The 27,486-nt window shown below is 48.1% G+C and overlaps 1 protein-coding gene across 1 annotated transcript in view; it reads left to right on the forward strand.

Moving 5' to 3' along the window:
- Window positions 1–27,486, forward strand: part of ATRN (attractin) — a 156,690-nt gene that overhangs the window by 57,812 nt on the left and 71,392 nt on the right. Inside the window, exons 5-19 of the mRNA XM_054172307.1 lie at window positions 1,386–1,591; window positions 3,352–3,520; window positions 4,724–4,814; window positions 5,381–5,624; window positions 7,047–7,230; window positions 8,485–8,639; window positions 12,420–12,504; window positions 14,264–14,484; window positions 15,590–15,711; window positions 16,188–16,326; window positions 17,713–17,894; window positions 20,302–20,518; window positions 22,786–22,971; window positions 24,118–24,351; window positions 25,008–25,145. Of these exons, the coding sequence (XP_054028282.1) occupies window positions 1,386–1,591; window positions 3,352–3,520; window positions 4,724–4,814; window positions 5,381–5,624; window positions 7,047–7,230; window positions 8,485–8,639; window positions 12,420–12,504; window positions 14,264–14,484; window positions 15,590–15,711; window positions 16,188–16,326; window positions 17,713–17,894; window positions 20,302–20,518; window positions 22,786–22,971; window positions 24,118–24,351; window positions 25,008–25,145 (2,573 nt within the window). The remainder of the gene's footprint in view (window positions 1–1,385; window positions 1,592–3,351; window positions 3,521–4,723; window positions 4,815–5,380; window positions 5,625–7,046; window positions 7,231–8,484; window positions 8,640–12,419; window positions 12,505–14,263; window positions 14,485–15,589; window positions 15,712–16,187; window positions 16,327–17,712; window positions 17,895–20,301; window positions 20,519–22,785; window positions 22,972–24,117; window positions 24,352–25,007; window positions 25,146–27,486) is intronic.

Genomic DNA, 27,486 nt, shown 5'->3' on the forward strand with positions numbered 1-27,486 from the left:
CTGGCTGATCCCATGAACCATGTCACCATCTACTGCCAGCTGACCATATTGCAGCACCGCAGGATGCTTTCCTAAAGGCCTTTTAAGACGTGTCAGTATGGGTTGTTTGGGGGTTTTTAAACACCTCCTTTCTTAACCATTTCAAATAATACACCAGGACTGGTTTGAGTTCTGCTGCTTCTCTGTGTTCTGGTTGTTAGGTTTCCACCTGAGACACTTGCAAAGAGTAGCTGAAAGGGTATCTTGGTTTCTTTTCCATTTAACAGTCTTTATGGTTCCTACTGGAGACAGGTACTTGATAAACACCTGTGAAATTAGGGTCTGGCAGCTGGAGACTCCTCCTGTCACATAACAGTAAGAACATTGGGTGGTAATCCCCATCTGTGAGGTGTACTGGTTGATACACCAGCAGGCACTAGATCTGCAAGTCAGTAAGGTCTCTGAATTCGGCTCAGCACCAAGAATGTATCTGGTTTAGCCTCAGCTCCATTGCAGATAGTGTAAAATCAGCAATCAGAATAGTTTGGGTTGGAAGGAACCTTAAAAGATTGACTAGTTCCAGACCCCACCATGGGCAGGGACATCTCCCACAGCCCATTCAACCAGGCCTTGAACACCTCCAGGGATAGAGCATCCACAGCCTCCCTGGACAACCTGTTCCAGTGTTTCCTCACCCTCACTGTCAAGAACTTCTTCCTATTCTCCAGCCTCCATCTCCCCTCTTCCAGCTCAGAGCCATTGCCCCTGGTCCTGTCACTACAATCCCTTTTGGTGCTGAGGGCGCTGGAACTGGGTGCTGGCTCATGTTGAGTTCTCTGTCAGCTGACACCCCCAAGTCCTTCCTGTCGAGACTGCTCTTGAGCCGTTCCTTGCCCAGCCTGTGTTTGTGCTTGGGATTGCCCTGACCCGGGTGTAGGACACTTGGCCTCGTTTCACTTGGTGATTCAGAACAGGCACATCCTCGGCTGGGGGTTGGTCTCTGGTGTGTTCCTGCGGTAGCAGAGCCCAGAATAGCAGGTGATTGGGAGTACTTTAAGTATAAATTGCACAGACACCACAGAAGCTTTAAGCTCTGATTGCATCCCTGGCTTACAGCTGGGTGTTCTGAGGCAGTTCATTTGCATTACAAATGGCTACAAATCACGTTGCTAATTTTTTGGAGGCGCTGTGAAGTGTAACTGCTGAAGTGATGCAGCTCTGTAGGTAAAGGGACAAATCTCTGCAGGTCCTTCACATCAGGTTCTAGGTGAGCAGCTGCCGTGGGTTTGTGTGTTAACAAAGCTGTATGGACTTCTATTGAGCATCACTCCGGTGCTCATGACCAAGGGGGATGGCTTGGGCAGCTGCTCCAGCCCTGACCAACCTCCTTTCCTTCATCTCTACAGTTTCAATATGTGTCCCAATAACTGCTCTGGCCGAGGAGAATGCAAACTCAACAGCAGCAGCAATGCTCTGGAATGTGAATGTGCCAAATACTGGAAGGGAGAGGCCTGTGATATCCCCTACTGCACTGAGGATTGTGGGGCACCTGAGAGAGGCCACTGCAGCTTTAATGATACTAAGGCCTGTTTGTGCTCTGCAGGCTGGCAAGGTGAGTCTGAGGAACGTGGAGCTGCTGTTGGATACCTTTTCTGTAGGGCTCTTGCAGTTTGGTTGAGAGCACTTGAAAATGTTCTGCTTGACAAGTCTGAGCATTTTGACTAGCAGTGGAACATCACAAAATTCCAGCCTGGTGGGGGTTGGAAGGGACCTCTGAAGATCATCTAATACAATGCCCCTGCTGGAGCAGGCTGCCCAGGATCACAGTGTCCAGGTGGGTTTGGAATGTCCTCAGAAAAGGAGACTCCACAACCTCTCTGGGCAGCCTGCTCCAGGGCTCCAACACCCTCACAACAAAGTTTTTCTCCTTATGCTCAGATGGAATCTCCTGGGTTCCAGTTTGTGTCCATTGCTTGTCACTGGGCCGTGCTGACAGTCAGATACTTCAAGGCTGGAAGGCCACATCCCCTTATGCAGTGAGGTGCCTTCTAGTGCTACCTAGAGTATGGCTGTACCCTGACAGCAAAGCTGGGCTCTTTTTTAGCCTACCCTCTTCTTTCCTTTTCATTTCTGTAATAGATTTGTGTGTAAAGGGGTCAAAACCAAACAACCATGAGAACATCCAACCCAAAAGCCCCCGGACAAGCCACAGCAGACTGAAACGCAGCTGCTCTCCCCTTTCTTATTTTGAAGCTGCTTTACATCTGGAAATGGTCTCTCTTCCTCAGAAACCAGGAGTTTTTCAAGAGTTGATAAACCAGATTCCAGTCTGCTTTCCTGAACTGCAGGTTACTACTGGTGGAAGCTTGGCAGGGACAGGCAGATGCTGTCTCTGGCAGTCGAGACCATAACTCTGTTCTGTGGTGATTCACTTCTATCAGGACAGCTTTAGGCAGTCATAAACCTATTCCCTTTTCAAAGCTGGAGCCTCTCCAGCAGGTTCTGTGCTCTCTGTCTGTAGTAACCCTGTGTGTGTGGATGGCTGCCACTGAGATGAAGTGAGAGCATCCATATGGATTTTTTTACTTGCTGAGACCTTGCTGTTTGCTGCTCCTCTTCTACCACATCATAGAATCCTTTAGGTTGGAAAAGCCCTTCAAAATTATCAAGTCCAACCCTTAACCCTACTCTGCCAAGTCCACCACTAAGCCATATCCCCAAGCACCCCATCTGCATGGCTTTTAAACACATCCAGGGATGGTGACTCAGCCACTTCCCTGGGCACCTTGTTCCAGTGCCATGGGGAACTGTGGAGAGAAACCTGGCAGTGAAGAAGTTGCTCTAAGAACAGCAGAAATAGAAGGGAAAAATAAGAAGTGAGCAAATCACAAAGATGTCTTGCTGAGGAGAGGAATGAGAAGAGCTGTAGACACTTGGAATTTTCTAGCATGCTGCAGAGGAGGTCTCCTGAAGCTTTTTCAGGTTGTGTTGGGGATCCTGTGGCATCGAGATGGGTGCTGGAAGATACTGTCATCATGGGCAGGAGGAAGGGGTCTCTGCTGTGCCCCCCTGTCATCACAGCCAGGGAGAACAGTGCAGTGTTTGCTTTGCTGCATCAGAGAGTCATCTGTTCTGCAACTGCACTTCTGTTCTGAAACCAAGTTTGAATGGGAGGTGTGTGGTTATGGTTGGGAGATAGCACAGCAGCTCCGGCACAGATTGCTGGTGTGCGCAAGGACAGCGAAGGTCACAGCTTTCATCTCCTACCTGGGCCAGGGGACTCTGTCACCTGAGGTGCAGGATGTTGATCTCTAGCTGAAACACAAAGCCTGGGGAGAATCAGCTGATGTTTTTAAACCTTGTTTTCCTCAGGCCCCGGCTGCTCAATTCCTGTTCCTGCGAACCAGTCGTTTTGGACCCGGGAGGACTACTCTCTGCCCAAACTTCCCAGAGCATCTCACAAAACTGTAATCCATGACAACAAGATGTGGATTGTTGGAGGCTATGTCTTCAATCATTCTGACTCTCAGAAGGTTTTAGCGTGAGTATGACCGAGGTGGTAAAGTCTAAGCAGGGGAACTTGGATTGCAGAGCTATTTTTAGGAAGGGCTGCCTGACAGGCTGTGCTCTTGGCCTGTGCTCCATCTCCAGGGGAAACCAGCACTGATAAAAACTGAAACTCAGGTGTGAGATGTGGGAAAAAGCTGCTAAGGGCTGCTGAGTTTGGAAGGGGAAAAGTGTGTGGCTCCTGAGAGTGAGTTTTTGATTCCTCTGCTTCTGACAGCATTGAACTGTTCCCTGTGGTCTCTAGATGCGTTCAGGTCTCATATTCCAAGGGAGGAGTTCAGTTCAGTGTTATCAGCCCTTCCTTCTGTGTGACTTCAGAGTGCTTGGCTCCTTAATGCATCCTGATCACTCTGGATATTAGTGCACAGTGGGTAGGACAGCAACAGGAAGTGGCATTTAGGATGATGAACACCTATGCAATTAATTGAGGGGATTTAACAGTAACTAAAGTGTCAAACAATAATTGTCTCCCCTATGGAAATTCCCCCTAAAAAGAAACCAAAGCAATGTTTCAGGCTTCCTCTTGAGCTCAAGCACTGGGGCACATTTAGATAAGAGCTGGAATTTTTTTTTCCTTGGGGATAGCTGTACACCTCAGTTTGGACCAGAGTGAGAGCTGTGAATTCTGCCTTCACATCTGTAGGCTCTTGGAGGGGGAAGTCAGGAGGAGCTGAGCCTGCAGGCTTAGTTGTAGACCAGTTGCTGATCACATCCACAATTCACCCTTTCAAAGTCATGCCTGATGCTTCAACAGATACCCTGTGACTTCATTGAGCACTTTCTCAGAGATTATTTTATCTTCCAAAGCTGTAAGCCTGGTGAGGATAGTTCATCCTTCTGTCTATAAAGCCACAGGCCGTTTTCAGGGCAGAGGCTTTATCTTATTTCAAGTTCACAAGCAAAACAGGCTTGAGTGGCAAAGGCATAATTAAAAAATGCCTTTTAAAGGCTGGCAGGTTGGGTTTTGTCAGGTAGGTGGAACTTCTATGAGCTTAGTGTGAAGTTTTTCTGCTCTTTTGGGTGGATCATGTGGTGCAAGTTGTCACAGCTGAGCAGGCAATACTCTGGATTTGCACAGGGAGGAATACTCAAGGTAAGGCAAATCAGTGCAGGGATGTTAAGTACCAGAGGAGGCATGGCTGCTTCTCAGATAATTAAGTCCATCTTTATTGCACAGGTATGATCTTATTTCTGAGGAGTGGCTTCCCCTGAACAACACTGTGAACTCGGTAGAGATGAGATATGGCCACTCGCTGGCCTTGCACAAGGTAAGTGCAGTGCTCCTGACCCTGCCCTTTAGGTCTTTATCACCAGGAGTGAGGGCAACAAGGCTGGGGAGGGGTCTGGAGCACAGCTCTTTGAGCAGCTGAGGGAGATGGGGTTGTTTAGCCTGCAGAATAGGAGGCTCAGGGGAGACCTTCTTGCTCTCTACAACTACCTGAAGGGAGGTTGTAGCCAGGTGGGGGTTGGTCTCTTCTCCCAGGCAACCAGCACCAGAACAAGAGGACACAGTCTCAAGCTTTGCAGGAGGAAGTTCAGGCTTGACCTTAAAAAGCAGTTCTTCAGAGAGATTGCCCATTGGAATGGGATGCCTGGGGAGGTGGTGGGGTCAATGTCTCTGGAGGTGTTTAAGAAAAGCCTGGATGAGGCACTCAGTGCCATGGCCTGGTTGATTAATTAGGGTTGGGTGAGCAGTTGGGCTTGATCTTTGAGGTCTCTTCCTACCTGGTTGATTCTGTGCTCCAAGCTGAAGAGCCTCAGCCTGCCCCCACAGGGAGCTGTTGCACTCCTTGGCCAAGCTGGTGGGCCTCACTTCAGCTCTGACCCCTTTCAGGACGACATCTACATGTACGGGGGCAAGATCGACCGGACGGGGAACGTGAGCAGCCAGCTGTGGGTGTTCCACATCCCCAGCCAGAGCTGGGCCCAGGCCACGCCGGCAGCCAAGGAGCAGTACGCTGTGGTGGGGCACTCGGCACACATCGTCACCCTGAGGGACAACAGCACCGTCATGCTCGTCATCTTTGGCCACTGCCCTCTCTATGGCTACATCAGCAACGTCCAGGAGTACAACTTGGGTGAGTGGAGCCCCTTCCTACCTCTCCAGTTTTAACAGCTGCTTTGGAAGTGATGTGGAGGATCACTGTTCACACGGCAAAACCAGACCAGACAGTGCCTTCTGCTCCCGTTTGTGTTCGGGAGTTCAGTGTGGCTTCCAGTCTTTGTAACACCCACAGGCACCTGCCTCCAACTTTATACAGCTGCTTAGGTCCCAGAGACAAAGAAGCTGTAACTGAGAGACAGAGCAGCTTAACTGCAGGACAGTTTAGCTTAATTGTCCTCTCTCCCTTTGACAGATAGGAAGCTGGCTGTAAGAGTTCAGCCCAAGTAGCCACTTAACTCCCCTGCTCTCCGGTAGCGCTGATGAGCCACTGCTTAGGAAAACTGGAAGTGAATTTCTAGGCTTCCATATGTCTGATATGATCTGGTCTCTATCTCTCCAGGGGCAGTTCATACTCTGATGCTAGCATTCAGAGATGTCCACTGAGCTGCTCTGGAATGGCTTCCTGGAGGCATATCTCTTGCTCTTGGATGATTGGTTGGACTTGATCTCCAAGGTCTTTTCCAACTTGGTTAATTTTGTGACTCTGCAGACCACGCAGAGAACACAGTTAAGCAGAGGAAGCTCACCGTGGTGGCTGTGATTAGAAATAGTTGCCTGAACTGCACTGTTGACCTGTTATCCTTGTGTCATCCTGATCCAGAGGATCTCCTGCAGCCTCCTCTGTTTCACTGGTGTCCACAGGAGTGAGCTTTGCTCCTACAGGAGCAGGCTAGGACAACCAGGCTGTGTGGGGCAGAGACTTGGTTCCATACTCTTGTTTCCCATGTGGGGCCTTGCAGCCCCTTGAATTGCTTTGCCTGTCCTGTGCTTGATCTGCCCTGGAGTTAGGAAGCCTGTTCTACACTTGCTACAGAGAACTGGTGTGGTTTGGCACTTTAGTTTCAGTTGCCATTCTATGTCTAGAGTGCTCCAACCCAACGTTGTTTTAGTGAGGGAGATCCAGGACCATTAATCACATAATTCACTTTTAACTGCAGTGTTCTTCACAGTCACACTCAGCTTGGCTTCAGTGCTCTCTAGCTTTTATATATGTGTCAAATAAAAGTGCTCTTGGGTCCCATTCCAGATGAAGCCATGGTGCTGGTGTTTGCATGTCACTGAAAGGCAATGAATTATTTCTGTGCTGTTTGTCTCACTTATCCTCTGCAAAACCATAACAAAGGGCTGTGGGAGGGATAGCTCTGCTCCAATTAAAAATACTCTGCAATGCTTCTTGACAACAGACTCCTTGAAGGAGAACATTTTTGGCTGTGAAGTGATAGAGACAACATCTAGATCTGAGTCAAGGGGAAGCCCAGTTTGTTTCCCCAGCAGATCTGTTGGTAAGCTGTTAGTGGAGATGAGTTCACTGCCTTCTGTCGCTTTCATTCCTCAGCCACCAACACGTGGAGCATCCTACAGACCAGCGGAGCTTTGGTGCAAGGAGGTTATGGCCACAGTAGTGTTTATGACCCAAGCACAAGATCGATTTACATCCATGGTGGTTACAAAGCCTTCAGTGCCAACAAATACAGGCTAGCAGATGACTTGTACAAATACGAAGTTGATACCCGTATGTGGTAAGTCCTCCTCCTTCCTCTCCACCACCTTGTTATTGGTTGTAGTGGACAAGAAGTTGGGGCCTTGGATAAGGGGTACAGCAGGACACAGTTCCCTGTGTTCAGGATATGTAGTGTGCTCCTGTATCTGTTATTTTTATGTCCCTTTATGAATAGAGAGTCATATAATCACATGCAGTCAAAGCTGTGAACGAGCCAGGAAAGCCATTTGAATCTATTGTTGTATTAAAGCTGAAAAGGAAAATATTTGATGGGATTTCCTTGCCAGCAGTCCAGGCTGTGCATGTGAGTGCAGTTACTGCAGGCAAGTGAGCCATCATTCATTCTGCAGTTAAGAACACAGAAGAATTTCTATTATAACCCCATTTTCTTCTGGCTCTGTAACTGCTTGAAACACTCATTTCTGAAGCTGAAATCTGCTGTGATTTGTTTCTCCCCAAAGCTGTCTTTTATTAAAGAGCTGGAGCAAAACTTCACAACTGAGCTGTGGAGACAAAAAGGCATTTTCCTCACTTTCCTCTTGAAGTTCTTTATAAAGGCTTCTGACAAAAAGGAGACCACCTTTGGAATGAATACATGTAAATTTGAGCCACCCTAACTCTCTTTTTGAGTTGAAATTAGCTTGTGTTTCTGTTTGTGAGGCTGTGCTGATGGGTACAGTAACCAGTGACGACTTCTCAGCCCCCTTCCTGCCTGCTCTCTTGTGCACACAGTAATAACCGTGCTTCATTTCATCCTCCACTTCAGCCATGAATGGGCAAATGTGGCTGAATAGACAGAAAATGTCACAAAGATGACAATACTCTCCCAGGCTGTTGCAGCACCAACTTCTCTTTGGTTGTGTCACTGTCATGGGCGCTGTCAGAGCAGGGAAGCAGGCACCTTGCAGCGAGGCACACCGGAGCGTGCATCTTTGTGGCTCTGTGCTGGCCTCTTTCAAACAGTTCCCTGAGGTCCTTCTTGAACTGAGGGGCCCAGCACTGGACATGATATTCAAGCAGGGCAGAGCAGAGGTAGAAATGGAGGAGAACCTCTCTCACCCTCCTAACCACACCACTTCTAATCTGCCCCAGGGGTAGCTTGCTAGCTCATGGGCATCCTTCTGTCCACCCGGACTCCCAGGTCCTCTTTCCCCCAGCAGGTCTCCAGTAGATCAGCCCTGGTACTGCCTGAAACCTGCTTCATCTTGGACTTCTGGCCTGTTCTGTCTGTGCCAGGTATGAATCAGTGATGGCTTTGTTTCTGTTTCTGAAGGACGATTCTGAAGGACAGCCGATTCTTCCGCTACCTGCACGCGGCGGTGATCACAAGCGGGACCATGCTGGTGTTCGGAGGCAACACGCACAATGACACCTCCATGAGCTATGGTGCCAAGTGCTTCTCTTCTGATTTTATGGCCTATGATATTGGTAAGTTCTTGCAGAAATAAACATCACAACAGGAACTGTTGGATGTTCCAGAGGAGCTGTCTTTGGAATGACTAATCCCCGTGCTGAGCGTTATTACAGCGAGCGCTGCAGAGCCTGCTGCAGGAGAGTGTGCAGTCAGGAGGGGCTCGTTTAGCTTGCTGCACATTACCAAGCAAATGAGCTGCTGCAGTGATTTCTAGGCAAGTACACCAGCAGTTATTTGGTCAACAGTTGATACATGAGCTTGGGCATCAAAAATTATTTCTTAAACAGAAAGCATGTTGTTACCATCCTGGGCACAAGGCTGTCCTGTACTCCAGGATGGCCAACCTATCCTGGGCTGATCCCCAGCAGCAGGGGCAGGGTGGAGATTCTACCCCTCTGCTGTGCTGAGACCCTACCTGCAGTGCTGGGGCTAGCTCTGGTGTCCTCAGCGCAGACAGGGCTGGAGGAGGCCACAGCAATGCTGTGAAGACTGAAAGCTGTCTGCTGCAAGACGAGGTGGAGAGTTGGGGTTGTTCACCCTGGGGAAGAGAAGGCTTCAGGGAGACCTGGTGGCCTTTCAGTGCTTAAAGGGGCTGATCAGAAAACTGGGAACAGACTTTTTAGCAGGACCTGTTGTGAGAGGACAAGGGGAGATGGCTTGAAACTCAAAGATATTTATGCTGCAAAGAAGGAAGAGATTTTTCACACTCTGAGGGTGGTGAGACACTGTCCCAAGTTTCTCCGAGGTGGGAGATGCCACCTCCCTGGAACCATTCCAGATCAGGTTGTTTGGGCCTCTGAGCAGCCTGCTCTAGGTGCAGCTGTCCCTGCTGAATGCAGGGGGTTGGAGTAAATGACCTTTGAACATCCTTTCCAACCCAAAGCAGCCTGTGATTCCCTGATTGAGTGTGCTTTATCTGTCTGTGACCTATCAGAAATGCAGGCTGTTAGGACAGCTCCCAGCACTGGACCCTGCTGCCACACACCTCGTGGGTTGCACACTCTTGTTTTGAGCTGCAGGCTGGCTGACTTGTTTGGCTGTGCTCTTGTAAGGATTAGTTTGCTTAAAAAGCATAGATGGAAACATAAAGATCTCCCGGAGCACTACTGAACGAGGAAGCCAAATGACTGAATGTTAGTGGGAGGAGGGTTTGGAGGTGTTGGAGCAGCCAGGAGAGGGCAGCATTTATTTGTGAATTGGAAGGCAGAGACATTGTGGAGGGACAGAAAAAGCCATGGAATTACATTAAAGAAGGTGCATGCACGTCCAGATAATCCATGCTGGAGACAGACACAGGTCTGGGCTCATACCACATTCTACCTTCTGCTCTCAGAATTCCTTAAATGTGGGCTCTACCCATCTGATTCCCTGAAACCATCCTGTGAGCCTGCATTCTCTGCCCACTGGGGTGGCACTCCTGCTTGGTGACAGCAGTGAGCAGGTGAATGGGCTGCTGCCAGCAGCAGGGTTTGGCACCTTGTGCCATTTTGCTGTCTGTTAGACTGTTCACTTTGCTCCCTGTGATTTCAAGTTGTGCCCCTGTGGAATTAATTCACTTCATTGATTAAAACCATGTGTGCTGACACTCCTGGCCAGAGCGGTTTGCTTTGATAGCAGTAGTGACAGATAATTCTTGCTGCATTTTGCTGTCCACCAACAGAACAAGAGGACACTGTCTCAAGCTGTGCCAGGGGAGGTTTAGACTGGATGTTAGGAAGAAGTTCTTCATAGAAAGAGAGATTGGCCATTGGAATGTGCTGCCCAGGGAGGTGGTGGAGTCACCATCACTGGAGGTGTTTAGGAAGAGACTTGATGGGGGGCTTGGTGCTATGGTTCAGTTGATTAGATGGTGTTGGGTGCTAGGTTGGACTCGATCTCAAAGGTCTTTTCCAACCTGGTTAATTCTATTGTATCTTCCCTGACCCACTGAACTCTGTAGATGCAAACCCCAAACTGCATTGATGCCAAACACAGAAGCAGGCTGAGTGTTTTCATAGCCTTTGTGTTGAATTTGAACAGTACCTTTTAAGTCCTGTGCATTGCAAGCTTTAGCCTTGGCTGAACTCCTAGGCCAGGAGGGATTCTTTGTAGCTTCCAGTACTTGATCTTCAGCTGAGGATGGGAAGGAAGCTTAGAACAAAGCATTCCAAGCCTTCTATTAATCTAGAAAAATATGTTTCTTGGCCTTGCATACCTCACAACTTGGAGGAAAACATTGCCAATTGCTGCTCACTTTTGCTGGAGTCTCCTGTTAGGAATGGGAGCCATGCATGCTTGTCTTGTGGGGGTGGGGATATGCTGGGCTGCCTTAAATTCCTTGACAATCCAGCAGATGACACTTAAAAATGAACTCAAAACCACAATCCATCAAAGTATGAGATCCAACCAACTGGGTGCTATGGCTTTTGTTCAGCAGCACTCCTGAACACCAGTGCCTGCTGGAGTATGGGTTGGGGATCAGTTGCTTGGAGCCTGCTGGAGTATGGGTTGGGGATCAGTTGCTTTAAGCCTTAATTCTCCAGTTAGAAAAAAAAATCAGCAAGATTTGGGGTCATCTGGGGTGGGTTTTTTTTTTTGCCCTCTCAGTTTATCTACGTAGTAGTTTGGGTTTGTGCGCTCTCTTGTTTCAGAGGTTCAGTTGGTGGCACAGCAGTTTTCCCTTGCATTAAGGAATCCTCTAGTATTGGAGGGCTCTGTATATCTTTACAGCAGATTGACTTTGCTGTCTTAATTGCATAAATTGCATACAGCTGCCTGAGGGATGCTAGCCCCCAAGGTGATCCCCTTCACTTTACCAGCTTTAAGTGATATGGATTGGACTGCCTTTTCCTGCCTTTGTTCCTTTGATTGCTCAGTGGGTTAGATGTTTCTTAGGTCGTTGTTTGGTTGGGTTTTGTTGTTTTCCCTTTTTTTTTCCCCATGCTGCCTAAAGGAAGAAATTACCTGAGAAACCGAATAAAAGATGAAGCAGAACTTCTCAATGTTATGCTAATAGAAAAGAGATGGAATAATCCCACATTATATTAAAAGAGGAAAAACAACCACAAATCCTTCAGCTGTGAGGAATGAAAAATAGTTGGGGTGTTTTTTTGCAAACATGGATATCCACCCTCTAGGAGAATGATTGCAATGGGGAGGTTGGGGAGGGGGGGATAAAAAGAAGCTAAGCCTGTGTTCTCAGTGATACTGGTGTGGAGCAAAACTGCATCTCATTCACACCTAAACAGATAGAACCTGAACCTGTTGTGCAGTGGAACATGCCACTAGTAGAGGAGAAAAAGCAGTCCAGCCACTGCCATTTAATTACAAGTGATTGCAAAAAAAGCCCTGAACTTCTTCCACACAATGCCCTGAAACTTTGCTGGTTTCATGGGCTCTTCATTTACAGAATGGTTTGGGTTGGAAGGGACCTTAAAGATCATCCAGTTCTAGTCTCCTGTCATGAGCAGGGACACCTCCCACTAGACCAGGCTGCTCAAGGCCCTCTCTAGCCTGGTTTTGAACATCTCCAGGGATGGGGTATCCACGACCTCCCTGGGCAACATCACATCCATCCCCTTCCTTGCTCTCAGCCCATGGCAATTAGGGTGAAGAATGAGCCTTCAGTAGTGCCTAAGGAGATAATGAAGCACTTCCATGAGCTCCCCTTTTCACTCAGGAGGTTTTGGTGGTGGGTGCAATGGGCTCCTTAGAGTTATTGAAGTACTTGGGGGTCTTCCAGATAGAATCATGCTACTTAAGTTGAGTTGTTAATGCTGAGCAGCTTTTCTGACCTGAGCTTTCCTTCGTCCTAGCCTGCGATCGGTGGTCTGTCCTTCCGCGCCCAGGTCTCCATCACGATGTCAACAGGTTCGGACACTCTGCTGTGCTCTACAACAGGTAAGGCTACAAACACTGGGGACTGTTGGTGTTTCTCATGCAGTCATAGAATGGTTTGGGTTGGAGGGGACCTTATCTAGTTCCAGCCTCCTGCTGTGGGCTGGGACCCCTCCACTAGACCAGGAGTTCCTGCAGTGTGACAAGTTTGTGCCTCGGTGAACTTCATAGCCATGTGTATCAGTGCACCCCTGTGCTGCTACTGGGGATCAGTAACATTGAGACCAGAGGCTTGGGAATGTGTTGCAAACCTTTCAGACTTCTCAGATCTTCACTCTTGTAGTGACCTTACAGCCTACCTGTTCTTCTGTCTCCAAATCATGCTGTCCCTCATGGTTTCTAAACTCATCTGTGTTTCACTTTACACAGCTGTGTGCTGCTTCTTCGTGCAGTGCTTAGGTGAACTCAGAGATGAGATTCCTACTCTTAAGCATTATAGCACTGTAATAATGTCTGTGCTTTCAGGTGAACATCTGTTATTGCATTTGAGTCTGCAGAACTGAGTTTGGAAGTGATATTTCTTAGGAGCTTTTCCTTCCAATTCCTTTATCCTTTGAGGATACTTGCTGTAAATCAGTAATGTGATTTAAAGCTCAGGTTAAGGCAGGCAGATAACTCTTACTGCCTTGAAGAGGAAAGTGCTTTGAGATACTCTTTGTCTGTAAAAAATCACTTCCTACTCCTGCCCTGCTGCGGCCACATCTGGAATACTGTGTCCAGTTCTGGGCCCTTTGGTTCAAGAAGGACCTTAGGGAACTGCTTGAAAGAGTCCAGCACAGAGCCCCCAAGCTGCTGAAGGCAGTGGAACCTGTCTGGATGCATTGCAATGTGACCTGCCCTGGGTGATCCTGCTCTGGCAGGGATTTTGGGCTCGATGGGAGGGGTTGGAAGAGACCTCCAGAGACCAATCTGTGCTTCTGTGATGCTTGTTTCAGTGTGGTCTGAATACCAACCAAGCATTTGCTCCCAGAAAGGACAACTAATCCTGTGCACTAGTCCTTTTCATCCTAAACCAGGGTGAAAATCACATTAAAGACATTTCCAATGCAACTGAAAATCAAAGTTTTGATTGAATAGTGTCTTCTTCAGTATCTTTTTGAATGTGCACTTGCAAACACAGATGCACAAGGGGGGTTGGGTGGCTTTTTTGTGTAAACCACTTATTTCATGTCTGCCTGAAGCAACTGTGGATAGTAAAGAAGGTTCAAAACAGAAACACCTTCCCCTTTCCCCCAGGTGTGTGTGTTTGTTTAGCTGGCACAGTGACTCTGCTCAGCTGCTAACAGCTGTGAAGATAACTGTGGGTTTGTCACAGCCATGTAGCAAGATGTGACAACACTGAATTGTTTTGTTACAGCTCCTGAGCGCTGCTTTGATGGTGTGATGCTCTGGCCCTGGTTTTTTTGCCTCTCTTTCTTGCCCACATTCTTGGCAGGAGGATCCCACACTGCTGCAGCATTTCACATGCAGTCACCTTGACCAGGTGTCACCCAGAGCTTTGGCTGAAGCGGGGAAGGTGGTCCATGACCTTGGATAGGTTAGGGACTGTTTCAGCACCCATGTATTGAGACTCTCTGGCTTCTGTGAAACAGTGGGATGTGGCTGCCCTTCTCTTTAGTGCCTTCCTTAACTAGGAGCTATTGATTTGGGTTTCTGCATGCTAAACCACTTTGCTCACACCTTGAATCGCAGCGACTTGCAGCAGTCCATGGTTTCTGAACACAGACACAAATATGGATGTCTTTCCTTCCCCTTTGTCTAGCACTATGTATATCTTTGGAGGCTTCAACAGCCTCCTCCTGAGTGACATCCTGAAGTACACCCCTGAGAGATGTGAAGCTTTTGCCAACGAGACAGCCTGCCTGCGAGCAGGCCCTGGTGTCAGGTGTGTGTGGTCTACCTCCCCTTCTGGCTGCGTCCCCTGGGAGAATGCAACAGTAGAGCAGCAGCAAAAGATCTTGGAGGACTGTCCTCCCAGGCCAGGTATGTGTCACCTTCATTCCATTGCCCTTTTCCCTTACCAAAAGGTGCCTAGCATCTTGTTCTGTTTCTTGTAAGCTGGATGCCACTATCAAATCAGCTTCCAGATGGGGGCTATAGTTCTGTTTCCATGTGTGCCTGGGCAGACCTTCTTCTGACCAAGTGCCTGCAGCAGCATGGAGATGTTTCCCCCTCCATCTCCCTGAGCTTGCTTGCTCATGGAACTTTTTTGTACTGCTTGTACTTCCTTTCCCATCCCAATGAGATGTCACCAGTGAGGAATCAGGCCTGGACCATGGTTCTGTAGATGCTTGCTCCAAGAACTGACCTTGTGAGAGCCAGCAATTTGCTGATGAGCACCATAGGGCCCTGGGGTCTTGCAATATTACCCTGGGCTCTTCAAGAGAGACAGCAGGAAGAGTGCTTTAAGAAAAGTTGCTTTAATTCTCCTTCTGCAGTGCAGTATGGAGAGGGACATACAAAAAGAGCATTTGTCTGAAGGTCTGGTTCTGTGTTCTCCTCTCTTTGCACACAGCTTCTCAGCTCTTTATCCTGCTGCATCGGGATTGAATTACACGAACCTTGATTCTGTAATAGATGGCAGCCTTTAATTATTTAAAAGAAATTGATGTAAAGGGACATTGCTTTGATGGGCTCTCAATGTACAATAAATTTTCTCAAAACACAGGCAATAAGCAATTGGAAAGATGAAGTGGAAAGCTGAAGCTTTGCATGAGAATGCTCCATGTAATTGAAGGCCAGGCTTGCAGCGGAACCAGGCTGCACTGGGACATGGTCCTTGCCCTTGTGGAGTGTCCTCTGCACTGACTGAACATGCCTGCTCTAACTCCATGTGCTGCCATGTCTTGGTGCATTTTCTGGTGGGGTGTTTTCAGCTCCTTGGGCACTAAAAATTGGTTGCTGCTGCAAATGAATGCAATTTTCTCCCAGTTCCATCCCACGGAAGGAGCTGATTCACTAAGCAGTCCATAGCGGCGAGTCTCCAGGTGCTGCTGTTTGGTTCTGTCTCTTGCTGTATATAATCAAGTTCTTAGAGCTCTGTCAGGAAATGCCTGTTTTTGGTCATGCAGGTTTTTTTCTTTAATAGCTGTAGACAATGAAAAATGTGATCAGATTACAGACTGCTATAGCTGTACTGCAAATACCAACAACTGCCAGTGGTGCACTGACCAGTGCGTCTCCGTGCATAGCAACTGCACAGAGGAACAGGTACATTTTCTCTGATAGCCTTTGAAATGTCAAATGTCCAAATGCCTTCAGCTGCCAGGCTTATGACCCCTGCTGTTCTTTTACAGTGCATTTAGCCTTAAACTTTTGGCATGCTGGAATTGTTTCCAAGTTGGTCCGAGGGCTTCCCCTCAAGTTAGGAGGATGGCTGTGGGCAGGGGAGGAGGTGGAAGTTTCACCCTGGTGGGGTTAGGCTGTAAAGCACACAGACATTTGGGTTTGCCCAAATAGAGCCTTCCCTAAGTAAAATCCTAACCTTTTTGTAAAAACTCTAAGGAAAATGTGTCAGCTGGTGGCTTGGGGGAATATCTTGAACACGGGACAGGCTGTATCCATTGACACAGCTTTTGGAGTTAGCTTGTAGGTCTGAACTGGGAAGTGTAGTGTGGTAGCTGTGGCTTTTGTAAGCTGGCTTTGGTTGGATGGAGAAAAAGCCTCATCTGTGCCCTTCATTTTAGGTTCCTATTACTCTGTATGACAATTGTCCAAAGGATAACCCTGCCTATTACTGTAACAAAAAGACAAGCTGTAAAAGCTGTGCCATGGATCAAAACTGTCAGTGGGAGCCCAGGAATCAAGAGTGCATCGCTCTACCAGGTAGGCAGTGGTTGTGCTTGTGTAAGAGAAGACCCCAAACTCACCCAGCCCAGAAGCTGTGGAGGTTCTTTGGTTTGGTTTTGGGTTTTTTACCTCCAAATCTGTAATCTTTCAGTGTTGAACTGGAGTAAATGTTGTTCAATCACAGCCAGCTTTGATAGGAGACTTTCTTTTCTAGTAAACTCAGGAAGTCTGATGGGAGTATTTTTCAGTCCCAGCTGACTGAAGAGGAGTCTGATCCTTTGTGTAATTACTAGACTGTAGTTCATCTCTCTCTTTTCATTTGATAGAAGCAGTACTGTTGATATAATAGGCTTCTGCAAGACATTAGATTTAATAATGCATGCTATTTAATTTCAGGAGCTAAAATTGTGCCAAAGTGTAATGGCACATTCTGGACAAATTAGGCAAATAGCACCTAAAGTGTAGAAGGGAAATTCTCTTATTAGGCTGTTTCCAGGGGGAGCTCACAGGAGTTGATTATTAGTCCCTCTCTAGTAACATTTTTTTGTTTTGGTTTGTTTCCCAGAGACTGGGAGAGAAATTGGAGACCTTTGGTGAATAATATTTACAGTTAATAAAATAGAGAGAAAGGGAATGAACCAACATAGGCAGGGCCTTTTAATGGGCATGGAAGACCTTCCTCTAGCAATTCTGATGTGTTTGCTAGTCTGGAGGAGTGAAATTATGAAGAGACTTTGAAGAAGAGCCAGGAAAGCAAGGGAAACTTATTTCAATGAGATAAAGAGCTTGGTGTGTTTAATTTGTCATAGAAAAGGAGGTGACTTGGTCCTGTGTGTAAAAAGCCCATCTGAGACACTGACACTTAAGAGTTTTCAATCAGTTAGATAAATCTGAACTGAGATGCTGGAGCAGAAATTCACCCATAGAATAGAATTAACCAGGTTGGAAAGACCTCTGACATCATCGAGTCCAACCCTGAAGGTGCCCAGCAGGTTTTGTTGTAAGGGAAATAGTTAGCCACAAAGTGTAAGGAGCCCTTCAGCAATGGGCATGGCTGTGCTCAAGGTGAAACAAGGCATTATTAATCCTGGAAGTTTGCTTCTTTGAAAAGGATTAGCACCCCCCACCTCCTCTTCTCAAAAGGCACCCTAACAGGGGTGGTTGAATGAGTGGCTATAAGCAGTCAGCCAAGTTCATTTGCTGCTGCAGATGAGTGAATGCTGAGGCCTCACTTCAGCTCCCCTAGGCAGCTTTCCTTCTCCCTTGGCTGTCCTGCACAGACACTCCTGAGGACACTGAGTTGTGCTGCTTTGGGATGGGGCTGTGGGTTTTGTTTTGGTGGGAGGGCTCTTTCACCATATTGAACGTTGAAGGCCACTTGCATCTCTAAGTTTGCCTTACTTCATCTTCCTCCCCCTCCAGAAAATATCTGTGGAACAAACTGGCATTTGGTTGGCAACTCCTGCTTGAAAATCACAAATGCCAAGGAGAACAATGACCATGCCAAACTGTCCTGCAGGTCCCACGGGGCTCTGCTGGCTTCTCTCACCACCCAGAAGAAGGTGGAATTTGTTCTCAAGGAGCTGCAGAAGATGCAGTCCTCGGTGAGTGCTTCTCTTTTATGTCCCTTGAGTAATTAAGCCCTGACTGCGGAGAGCTCCTTGCTGTGGTATTGTGTGCTCTGTACAGAACAGACATGCCTCTTAACTGAGAAGGACTTGATTTTTCTTCTTTTGAAATTCCACATCCCCTATGGGTGCTCTTGAACTGAAATTGGAGAGAATGTAAATGGGAAAGATAAATACAAACATAGACGATGCCTCCGAGGTATCGCTTTCCATAATGAAATCACCCCTGCCTTTCTCTTGTGGGATACATGACTGCAGCAGGAGGCCTCTCCTGACTTCTACACAGTGTTTTATAAATAAAGGTCCCTTTGGGGCAGCAGAGGTGTTTAATGTAAAGCATTTAAAGTTATTTATTTCCCTCAGAAAAGAGGCTGTTTAAAATGTCGCCTTCTTCCTCCGCGGAGCTGCTTGGCTTATTTGGAGTTATTTATGTTTGATTTAGTGGCAGGTGCTTTTCTGTCAGAGCCAGTGAGAGGGGAATTGGAATCTGTCCCTCTTTGTGCATCAATAAAATAAACAGATATTTCTTTCCAGGCCCTGGCAGAAGCAGGGAGGCATTCAGGGCAGGTTGTGTAGGTGGTGCTAAAGCCCTAACAAAAAAACCATGCTGTGCAGCTTTGCTGAAATCCTGGGTTAGGCTTCAGAGCTGCTGTGGCTTGATGGAGTATCAGAGGAACTCCTCTTGGGTCCCAGAGGCTACTGTGGGCAGGGCTGGCAATCAGGAAGTGTTTTATCTAGGAAGAATGAGACTGGAGGCAGTAGGATTACTGCTGCTCAGAGGGAAGCGTACCTCAGTACTAAAGAAAAATATTCCCCTGTTGGAACAAGAACATTCCCTGCTTTGATTCCTAATTTGAAAGTGGCAGTTAGAGAATTAAGGGGGTTTAGAGGAGATTCAATTTATCCATAGAAGGCAAGGTGCAATTCAAGCAGTATTGATTGCTGAATCTTTTGTAAAGAGGGGAAGCCAAGCCTGGGCTGTTGTGAAAGGTACCTACATTTACAGCTCCAGGTGTACCTGCACATCCCAGTGGGTAAGTGTAGTGTAAAGCCTTAAGAGGCATGGCAACCAGTCCCTAATGGTGCTGGAACCTTTACACTGGGGACTAGAATTTTGTTAATTTACAGTGGGGTTTTTTGCCTACACTGTCCTTTAAAGAGTGAGCCTTAAGAATCTGAATTTGCCCTTTTTAATGGCTGTTAGTACTGAGTGATTGTAATGTGAGGAAAAGCCATGGCTAAAAAGCCAGCTGGTGTCTGGGACTTGAACTTCTGCCCTTTGGTGGCACGCTGCTGGGCTGGCTGTGCACTTGACTCCTTTTTAAAGCTGTGCATGAGGGGTTTGTAATGATGAGAGAGCATTTTGGTGTTGGCATGCAGTGCTGTCTAACCCAGCTGCAGTTAGTCACAGAATCTTAGAATCCTTTTGGTCAGAGCTGATCTTAAAGATGATGGAGTCCAACCCTTAACCCAGGACTGCCAGGTCACCACCAAGCCATGTCCCTCAGCACCACATTGACACAGCTTTGGAAGCCCTCCAGGCTTGGAGACTTCTCTGCTGTCCTGGGCAGCCTGGCCCAGGGAAAATTCTTCATGTCCAGTGTTGCAGCTTCAAGGTTTAAGAGTGTATAAAATCAGCTTGAAGTAGATGATGGTTAGCTGCAGTTGGAAGGGAAGCCCTGTGGTCTGAAGCTCCCTTAGGACAGCTGTGCCATCAAAGCACTTTGACAGAGAAAGCATTTTAACAAAAAATAACCTCTGGTGCCACCACAGTTAAACTGCCTCTCCCCAAGCAGAAGCATGCCAAAAATTCAATTGCCAGCAGAGATAACCAGGTTATGGGTTCTTCATGTGGAGAAGTTTATTGCCAGCAATGCCAACTTAGATTTGACCTGCTCCATTTCTCCATCTCTCCATACACACATACTCGCTTAAACAGCAGAGGTTTTCTAGCCAGGCAGTAGAGTAAGTGGATTGTATCAGTTACATTGTCTAGGGACTTCCCTAGCTTCCTTCTTCATATCAAACTCTAGCTCCAGAGATGTATCTTTCTCCTGTCTACCCATTTACAGGAGGCACAAACATGCAAAGAGACTCTTGCAGGTAATGTCACAAGTCAGCCATTGTGAACGTGTGACTTGTTCTCCTCCTGGTTTAGGTAACAAGACGTGCAAGTGGGGGGGGAGAAATAAAATCATTAATGTTTCCTGAAGGATTTCTCTCTCTCTGTGACATTTAATTCTGATGGAAACAAATATTTCCCTTATTGCAGCATCTCAGCTGGCCAAGCGGCTCTGAGCTTCCTCCAGCGATGTGTGTTTGCTTTTCATACCTGCAGCAATAAGCCTGCTCGTTGAATCTTATCCTCTTCCTTCATTTCCAGCCCAAAACTCTGACTCCGTGGGTGGGACTGAGGAAAATCAACGTGTCCTATTGGTGCTGGGAAGACATGTCTCCTTTCACCAACACCCACGTGCAGTGGCTGCCCGAGGAGCCCAGCGACGCCGGCTTCTGCGGCTACCTGGCGGCGCCTTTCCAGCAGGGGCTGAAGGCAGCCACCTGCATCAACGAGGTCAATGGCAGCGTCTGCGAGAGGCCAGGTGACAAAACCCGCCTGCTGTGTGCCTCCTGGCAGCGTGGGACACAGAATCCCAGCTTGGGGGGGGTTGGAAGGGACCTCTGGGGATCATAGTAATGAATCACAGAATCAGCATGGTTGGAAAAGACCTCTAAGATCCTCAAGTCTGACCATTATTTAATTCTACCAGAGCCACTACCACACCATGCCCTTGAGCACCATACCTAGATGGATTTCAAATGCATCCAGGAATGGTGATTCAGTCACTTCCCTGGGTAGCCTGCCCCAGTCTTTGAAAACCCTTTCAGCACAGAAGATTTTCCTAATGCCCAACCTAAACCTCCCCTGGATTCACTAAAGGATATGAATCTGCCTTGCTGTTGTGAGAAACTGGGATTCATTTTCCCACACAGCATTTACATCTCCAGGACTGGCAACTCCATCACCTCACTGGGCAGCCTTGCACAAGACATTTCTGTATTGTCTAGTCCAACCCCTGCACCCTGCTACAGCAGGGGCACCCATAGCAGCCTGCCCAGGATCACAAGGGCCAGGTGGGGTTGGAATCTCTCTAGGGGAGGAGACTCCACAGCCTCTCTGGGCAGCCTGCTCCAGGGCACCCTCACAGAATAGTTTTCCCTTGTGTTGAGATGGAACCTCCTGGGTTCCAATTAGTTGCCCCTTGTCCTATCACTGGACACCACCGAAGAGAGTCAGGCCCTATCCTTTAGAGCCTGCTTTTCAGCTCTTACTGAGCATCAATCAGATCCTCTCTGGGGCTGCTCTTGTCCAGGCTCAACGGCCCCAGGGCTCCACTGGCCCCAAGTTAACTCCTAGGTACTTGTATATCCTGGAGAGTAAAGAGGATCCCATTCACTGCAGTTAAATTTACCTGCATCCTGACTTTGCCAAAGACAGGTAGTTGTGAAACAGTATCTTGTGTTTTATGCAGCAGTGGGAGAGTTTTTATAAAGAGCTGTACACTTAGGCTGTTAACTGTAAAATGTTGGAACTGCATTATAGTTTAATTATTTCTCTCTAAATTGCATACCTGGGTGTGACATTTAGGTTAATTATGGGAAGGAGCAATATGCCATTAAAATAAATTAAAAAAAAAATAAAAGTCACTTTCCAATTGAATTCCCCTTCCTCCCCTCCCCTCCCCTGCTCTATGGCCAGAGGAGGCTTTTATCAAAGTTGGGAATTAATTTGGCAGGACACTTTGGAGATATGAGAACTCTGAAAGTGAAGCTATTTGCTTTGGGGGAAAGTCATCTGGCTGTGTTGGGAGCACAGATCTCCTCCAGTGGCCTGCTCTGTTAGCTCTCCACTCCAGCTGATGATTTCTGAATGCCAGCTGGCTCATGTCCAGGTTTTCAGCCACCAGCATCTCCAAGTCCCTCTCCACAGGGCTCTTCTTCAGCCCTTCATCCCCCTCAGCCTGTGTTGATACTGTGAGTTGCCCTGACCTGCAGGCAGGACCCTGCAGTGCAAGGCCTTGGTGAACCTCCTGAGGTTCACACGTGCCCACTTCTCAACCAGTACAATGATTTCAGTTCCTTTCTGCCTTTCTCACCTTCACCATAAGGTACCTCCTCTCCTGGTTTAGGGCCTGACAGATCCTCTGTTGCCCTGAGAGGGATGAAAGAATGACACTCGCAAATGGATTGGAAAGTGGTGGAAAGCTTAAATGGAAAAGCAATTGGTGTCTTACAGAAACTGCAAAGCACAGTGGCAAAGATATCCCAAAGCACACGAAGCTCTTAGAGCACACCAACACTTCCCTTCTCCCCACCTGAGGCTATACCCAAAACCCCAGGGCTTGCTCTTCCCTCCACCCTGTGAGGCTAATCTGAGGCTGGCTGGGTCTGAGATTGCCTTCTCCCTTCTTCTGGCATTAGGCCTGGACAGGACTAAGAGGCCTTGAGATACTCCCCCACCAGTACCTGATAGGGGGCATCTCCCATGGGAGCAGAGAGGGGAGAAAGAGAATGACTTTACAGATGGATTTATGGGTATGAAATAGGCTTTTCCTGTGTCCACCTTTCTGGGTTGGACGCTTAGGACACCAGAGGTGTAACTTACGTGGCAGGAAGAGGAGGCACCCAGCCTGACCTGCCACATGCCACCCCCTCCAACCAGCAACTCCAAACCATGGAGTCTGTGGTGCTGAACGGCTTTCCAGCCTGAATCCTGGGCAGGAGCTTGCTCTCCTTTGCCTTTCTCCCTGGGGGGTGGCCAGCTGTTTGTTTGTGGGAGGAAGCTGACCCCTGTCCCTCCTGCCCGCAGCAAACCACAGCGCCAAGCAGTGCCGGACGCCCTGCGCGCTGCGCAGCCTGTGCGGGGAGTGCACCAGCGGCAGCTCCGAGTGCATGTGGTGCAGCAACATGAAGCAGTGCGTCGACTCCAACGCCTACGTGGCCTCCTTCCCCTACGGGCAGTGCATGGAGTGGTACACCATGAGCAGCTGTCCACGTGAGTAAGGGACGGGTGGGCTGCAGTCTCCTCTCAGTGGCTTCATGGGGGACACTCTGTGCCTCAGTTATGCTGAAAACCCCCTGGGTGAAGGTGCCTGACCCCAGGAGCTTGGTGTCTGCAGCTCGGTCCTCAGTTGTGGAAGAGTTAACCAGGGTGATAGCAGGGTCATCCAGTTGGGAAAAGCCCTGAAGAGCATCAGTTCCAACCATAACCTAACATCTCCTGTATATGACTGTTTAGACCATGTCCCTAAGCTCCTCATCCAAGCATCTTTTAAATACTCCCAAGGGTGGTGGCTCCATCAGTTCCCTGGGCAGCCTGTTCCACTGCCCAATGACCCTTTCAGTGAAAATTTTTCCTTATGTCCAACCTGAACCCCACCCTGGTGCAACCTGAGGCTGTTTCCTTTGGCCCTATCACTTGGGAAAAGACACCAGCCCCCACCTCGCTCCAGGCTTTCACGGATTTGGAGAGAACCAGAGGGTCTCTTCTGAGCCTCCTCTTCTCCAGGTTGACCAACCCCAGTTCCCTCATCCACTCCTCACCAGACTTGTGCTCTAGACCCTTCCCCAGCTTCCTTGCCCTTCTCTAGATACATTCCAGCCCCTCAATGCCTGTCTTAGAGTGAGGGGCTCAAAACTGAACCCAGGATTTGAGATGCAGCCTCACTACTGCCAAGTACAGGGACCCTGTCACTTCACTGCTCCTGCTGGGCACACTATTGCTGATCCAGGCCAGGATGCTGGTGCCTTTCTTGGCCAGCTAGGCATGCTGCTGGCTCATGTTCAGCCAGCTGTCAACCAGCACCCTTAGGTCCTTTTCTACCTGGCAATTTCCAGCCACCCTTCCTCAAACCTGGACTGTTCATGGGGTTGCTGTGACCCAGGTGCAGGACCTGACACTTGACCTTGTTGAGCTGCATGCTGTTGGCCTTAGCCAGTTGCTACAGCCTGCCCATATACATATGTCTGAACAAATCTGTGTGGCTGTGCATATGACAGTCAGTATTTACTGAGGTGTTTACAGAAGTGGTGAGGTAAAGACTGAAGGTCGTGAGAGACATACAAAGGCTTCTGCTGTGTTGTCTCCTGTGTTTTGGGACGTTGATTTACTCTATTATTATTTGATGTGGTTGTTTTATAGCTGAAAACTGCTCAGGCTACTGTACATGTGCTCACTGCCTGGAGCAGCCTGGCTGTGGCTGGTGCACCGACCCCAGCAACACTGGCAAGGGGAAGTGCATCGAAGGCTCCTTCAGAGGCCCTGTCAAGATGCCAGTGCCATCGGCAAGCGGGAAGCACAGCTTGGAGCCCGTCCTTAATGTCAGCATGTGTCCTGTGGAGAACAGCTACAACTGGTCCTTTATTCAGTGTCCAGGTAAATGAGCAATGCTGAATTGTTCAAACATTTCAGCTGGTGGCAACAGTTAAATGCAAGAGGAGGGAGTTCTAAAGGCTGTGGTGATGTTTGTGTTGCCTTCGGTTAATGGCAGGAGGAAAAGAGCTTGGAAGATAAACAAGAACCTCTAAAGTCTTTTCCAACCCAATTCCTGAAGGCATCCTACAGGAAGGCTGCAGAGGGACTTGTCATGATGGTGTCTAGTTACAGGACAAGGGGAAATGCTTTTAAGCTCAGGGAGAGTAGGTTTAGACTGGATCTTGGGAAGAAGCTCTTCAGTAGGAGAGTGGTGAGACTCTGGAATAGGCTACCCAGGGAGGTCCTGTCTGGGGGTGTTCAAGGCCAGGCTGGATGAGGCCTTGAGGATTTGAGTCTAGTTTAGAGGTGTCCCTGCCCATGGCAGGGAGGCTGGAGTAGATGATCTCTGAGGTCCCTTCCAGCCTAAGCCATTCCATGAAGTGGGGCTCTGATTCCACACCCCTCTTGGAGTTCATGGAGCACTGGCACAACTGCCAGGGCTGCTTGGGGAGCTGCATGAGCTGGGGTCACTCATCCTCTGCAGACACAGGCTTCTGAGCCTCTATACTCTGTGCAGTGTTTGAGCACAGATCCTCATCTTTTTCTGTTCCCTTCAGCCTGCCAGTGTAATGGGCACAGTAAGTGTGTAAATGAGAGCATCTGTGAGAAGTGTGAGAACCTGACAACTGGCAAGCACTGTGAAACCTGCATCTCAGGCTACTATGGGGACCCCACCAACGGGGGAACGTGTCAGCGTAAGTGATGCCTTCAGCCTTCCTGCACCAAACACTTGCCTGCTTCTTGCCCTCAACTCCTTCCTCTGTCTTAGCTGAAATCATATCCTGAGAATGCATTTTTTCTTCCCTACAAGCAAGGCCCAGTCCTTGTTTCTTCAAAGATACAGAATCTGCTTGTTTAATGTCTTTGGCTCTCATTGCACCAGACAAAGATGATGATGACTTTTTTTTTGCCTTCCTTTGTAAACTTTAAATGACCACAGTGAAAAATGTTTGCATTTCAGTTTCTTGGCAATTCTGTTTTGTAGAGGGAACAAAGTCAATCCCAATGTCTTGGACAAATTTCTACTGATCTAAATTCCTTTTTCTGTTACATTTGGTTAATATGTCGTGGGGTGGTTGTTACAATTGTCTGCTCCATGAAAGGCTTGCCACATTGCACTGAGGAGTTGGCTGGATTTCAGTGGGGGATTAGGTGATCCTTGTTAAAATTGCATTTGAAGTTTGTAAAGAGCTTTGGGACTCTTTGGCACAAAGAACTTTTTTCTGTTGTGCAAGATCCAGTTAACAAACTGGGGGGGAAAGTAGTCTTTCTGAAAGCCCAGCACTAGCAAGAGTCAGAAATGAACATGGAAGGGTTGGAGTTTTGCCCTTGAGCCTTGCAACGTTTTGTAGTGTTGTAGGAGGGGGAGACCAGACTCCAGCTGTGGCAGGTGATGCACAGATGTCAGGGCCGGTACTTTTTGCTCCAAAGAGCTTTGGTGGATTAAAGTTACATGCAGTGGTATAATTGGGGACAGGCAGAACAGCAGTAACATGGCTCAGTGGCAGAGTAGAATCAGTACCTGCATGAAATGAGTGTGGCTGGCTTGTAGGCATGGAACAGGTCCAGAGAAGGCCACAAAAACGGAACCTCTGTGCTGTGAGGCAAGGCTGAGAGAGTTGGGGTTGTTCAGCCTGGAGAAGAGAAGGCTCCAATGAGACCTTCTGGTGGCCTTTCAGTGCTTCAAGGGGCCTGTAAGAAATCTAAGGACAGACATTTTATCAGGGATTGCTGTGACAGGACAAGGGATGGTGGATTTGAACTAGAAGAGGAAGATTCAGACTAGAGAGGAGGGAGTGTTTTACACTGAGAGTGGTGGAACAGTTGCCCAGGGAGGTGGTAGATACCTCATCTCTGGCACCATTCCTGATCAGGTTGTCTGGGCCTCTGAGCAACCTGCTGCAGGTGTCCCTCCTGATGGCAGGGGATTGATCTTTAAATACCCCTTCCAACCCAGTCTGTGATTCTATGAGCTGAGAAGAAATAAAAGAAGTGATAAATGAGGGGATCTTCAAGACTTTGAGTTGCTGCTTCTAAGTGTGGAGACAGCCCAGCAGAAAGTGCTTGACCATTCATGTGGTGTTTGCTGGAAGCATCATTGACCTGTTGGATGGAGATCAGCATCAGCAGCATGATTGCCCTAATTCCTGAAGGAGGAGCAAGTTTGAGGCTGTGAAGAACAAATTCCCAGTGGACAGGTTTGAGGAAGGAGAGGGAGAGATTGCAGACAGTGACAGGGCTGCCTCATGTAGAGACAAGGGTGCTGGAGCAGCTGCTCTGTGCAGTTGGAGCGGCACAAAGGGAAAGGTGCCTCTCTGACACCATGCTTCAGGACAGCATCTGGGAGATTAAATACTTCTGATAGCCATAAACCCATTTTGTGTCAGCATCATTTGAAGCGTAGGAATGAGTAAATGGCGACTGAGTTGGCCTGAGAAAACAGCCAGTTGTGCTGTGAGCATTCAGGTTTGATCACTGCATCACAACCTGCCCTCTGTTTGCTGCTTTTCTGCACATGTGGAAATTACCAGGCAGTTCCTTCAGACTTTCATGTGAGGGTTGTCCAAGAATAGTTTGTTGCTGAGATAACAAATGATAGACTCAAGTCATCCACATGCCTGAAAAAGAAATGAGGAAATGTACTGAGAGACTGTGGAGCAGCATTCACTCCTTATCTGATGAAACCAGTAGCTCATGTCAGGAGTGCTTTGCTCTCAAGTGCTTTGGGCCTGGGTTTCTCATTTGCTGTAATTTAACACTGTGTGCTGGGATGTCAGGAAAATGTGGGAAGCAGGAAGCTGGGTAGAAAGACTGAGGTGGATTGGGAGAGAGAAAGCGAGAGGAAATGATCCTGATGCAGCCATTAGTAACTTCCCTTGTGTGGAAAGGCTTCCAGAGAGGCATTTTGAAGATGAGGATCTCCTGACAGGCAACAAAACCAACTCCTGGTTTGTCCTTCCTCCTTTTCCATGTGCTGATTCCACTCTTTTGTGCATTTATGTGCAGTGTTTTGTGCTGCTCTGTTTTTAAGCCCAC

The sequence above is a fragment of the Dryobates pubescens genome, chromosome 23, assembly GCF_014839835.1.
Source record: "Dryobates pubescens isolate bDryPub1 chromosome 23, bDryPub1.pri, whole genome shotgun sequence".
NCBI classification, from domain to species: Eukaryota; Metazoa; Chordata; class Aves; order Piciformes; family Picidae; genus Dryobates; species Dryobates pubescens.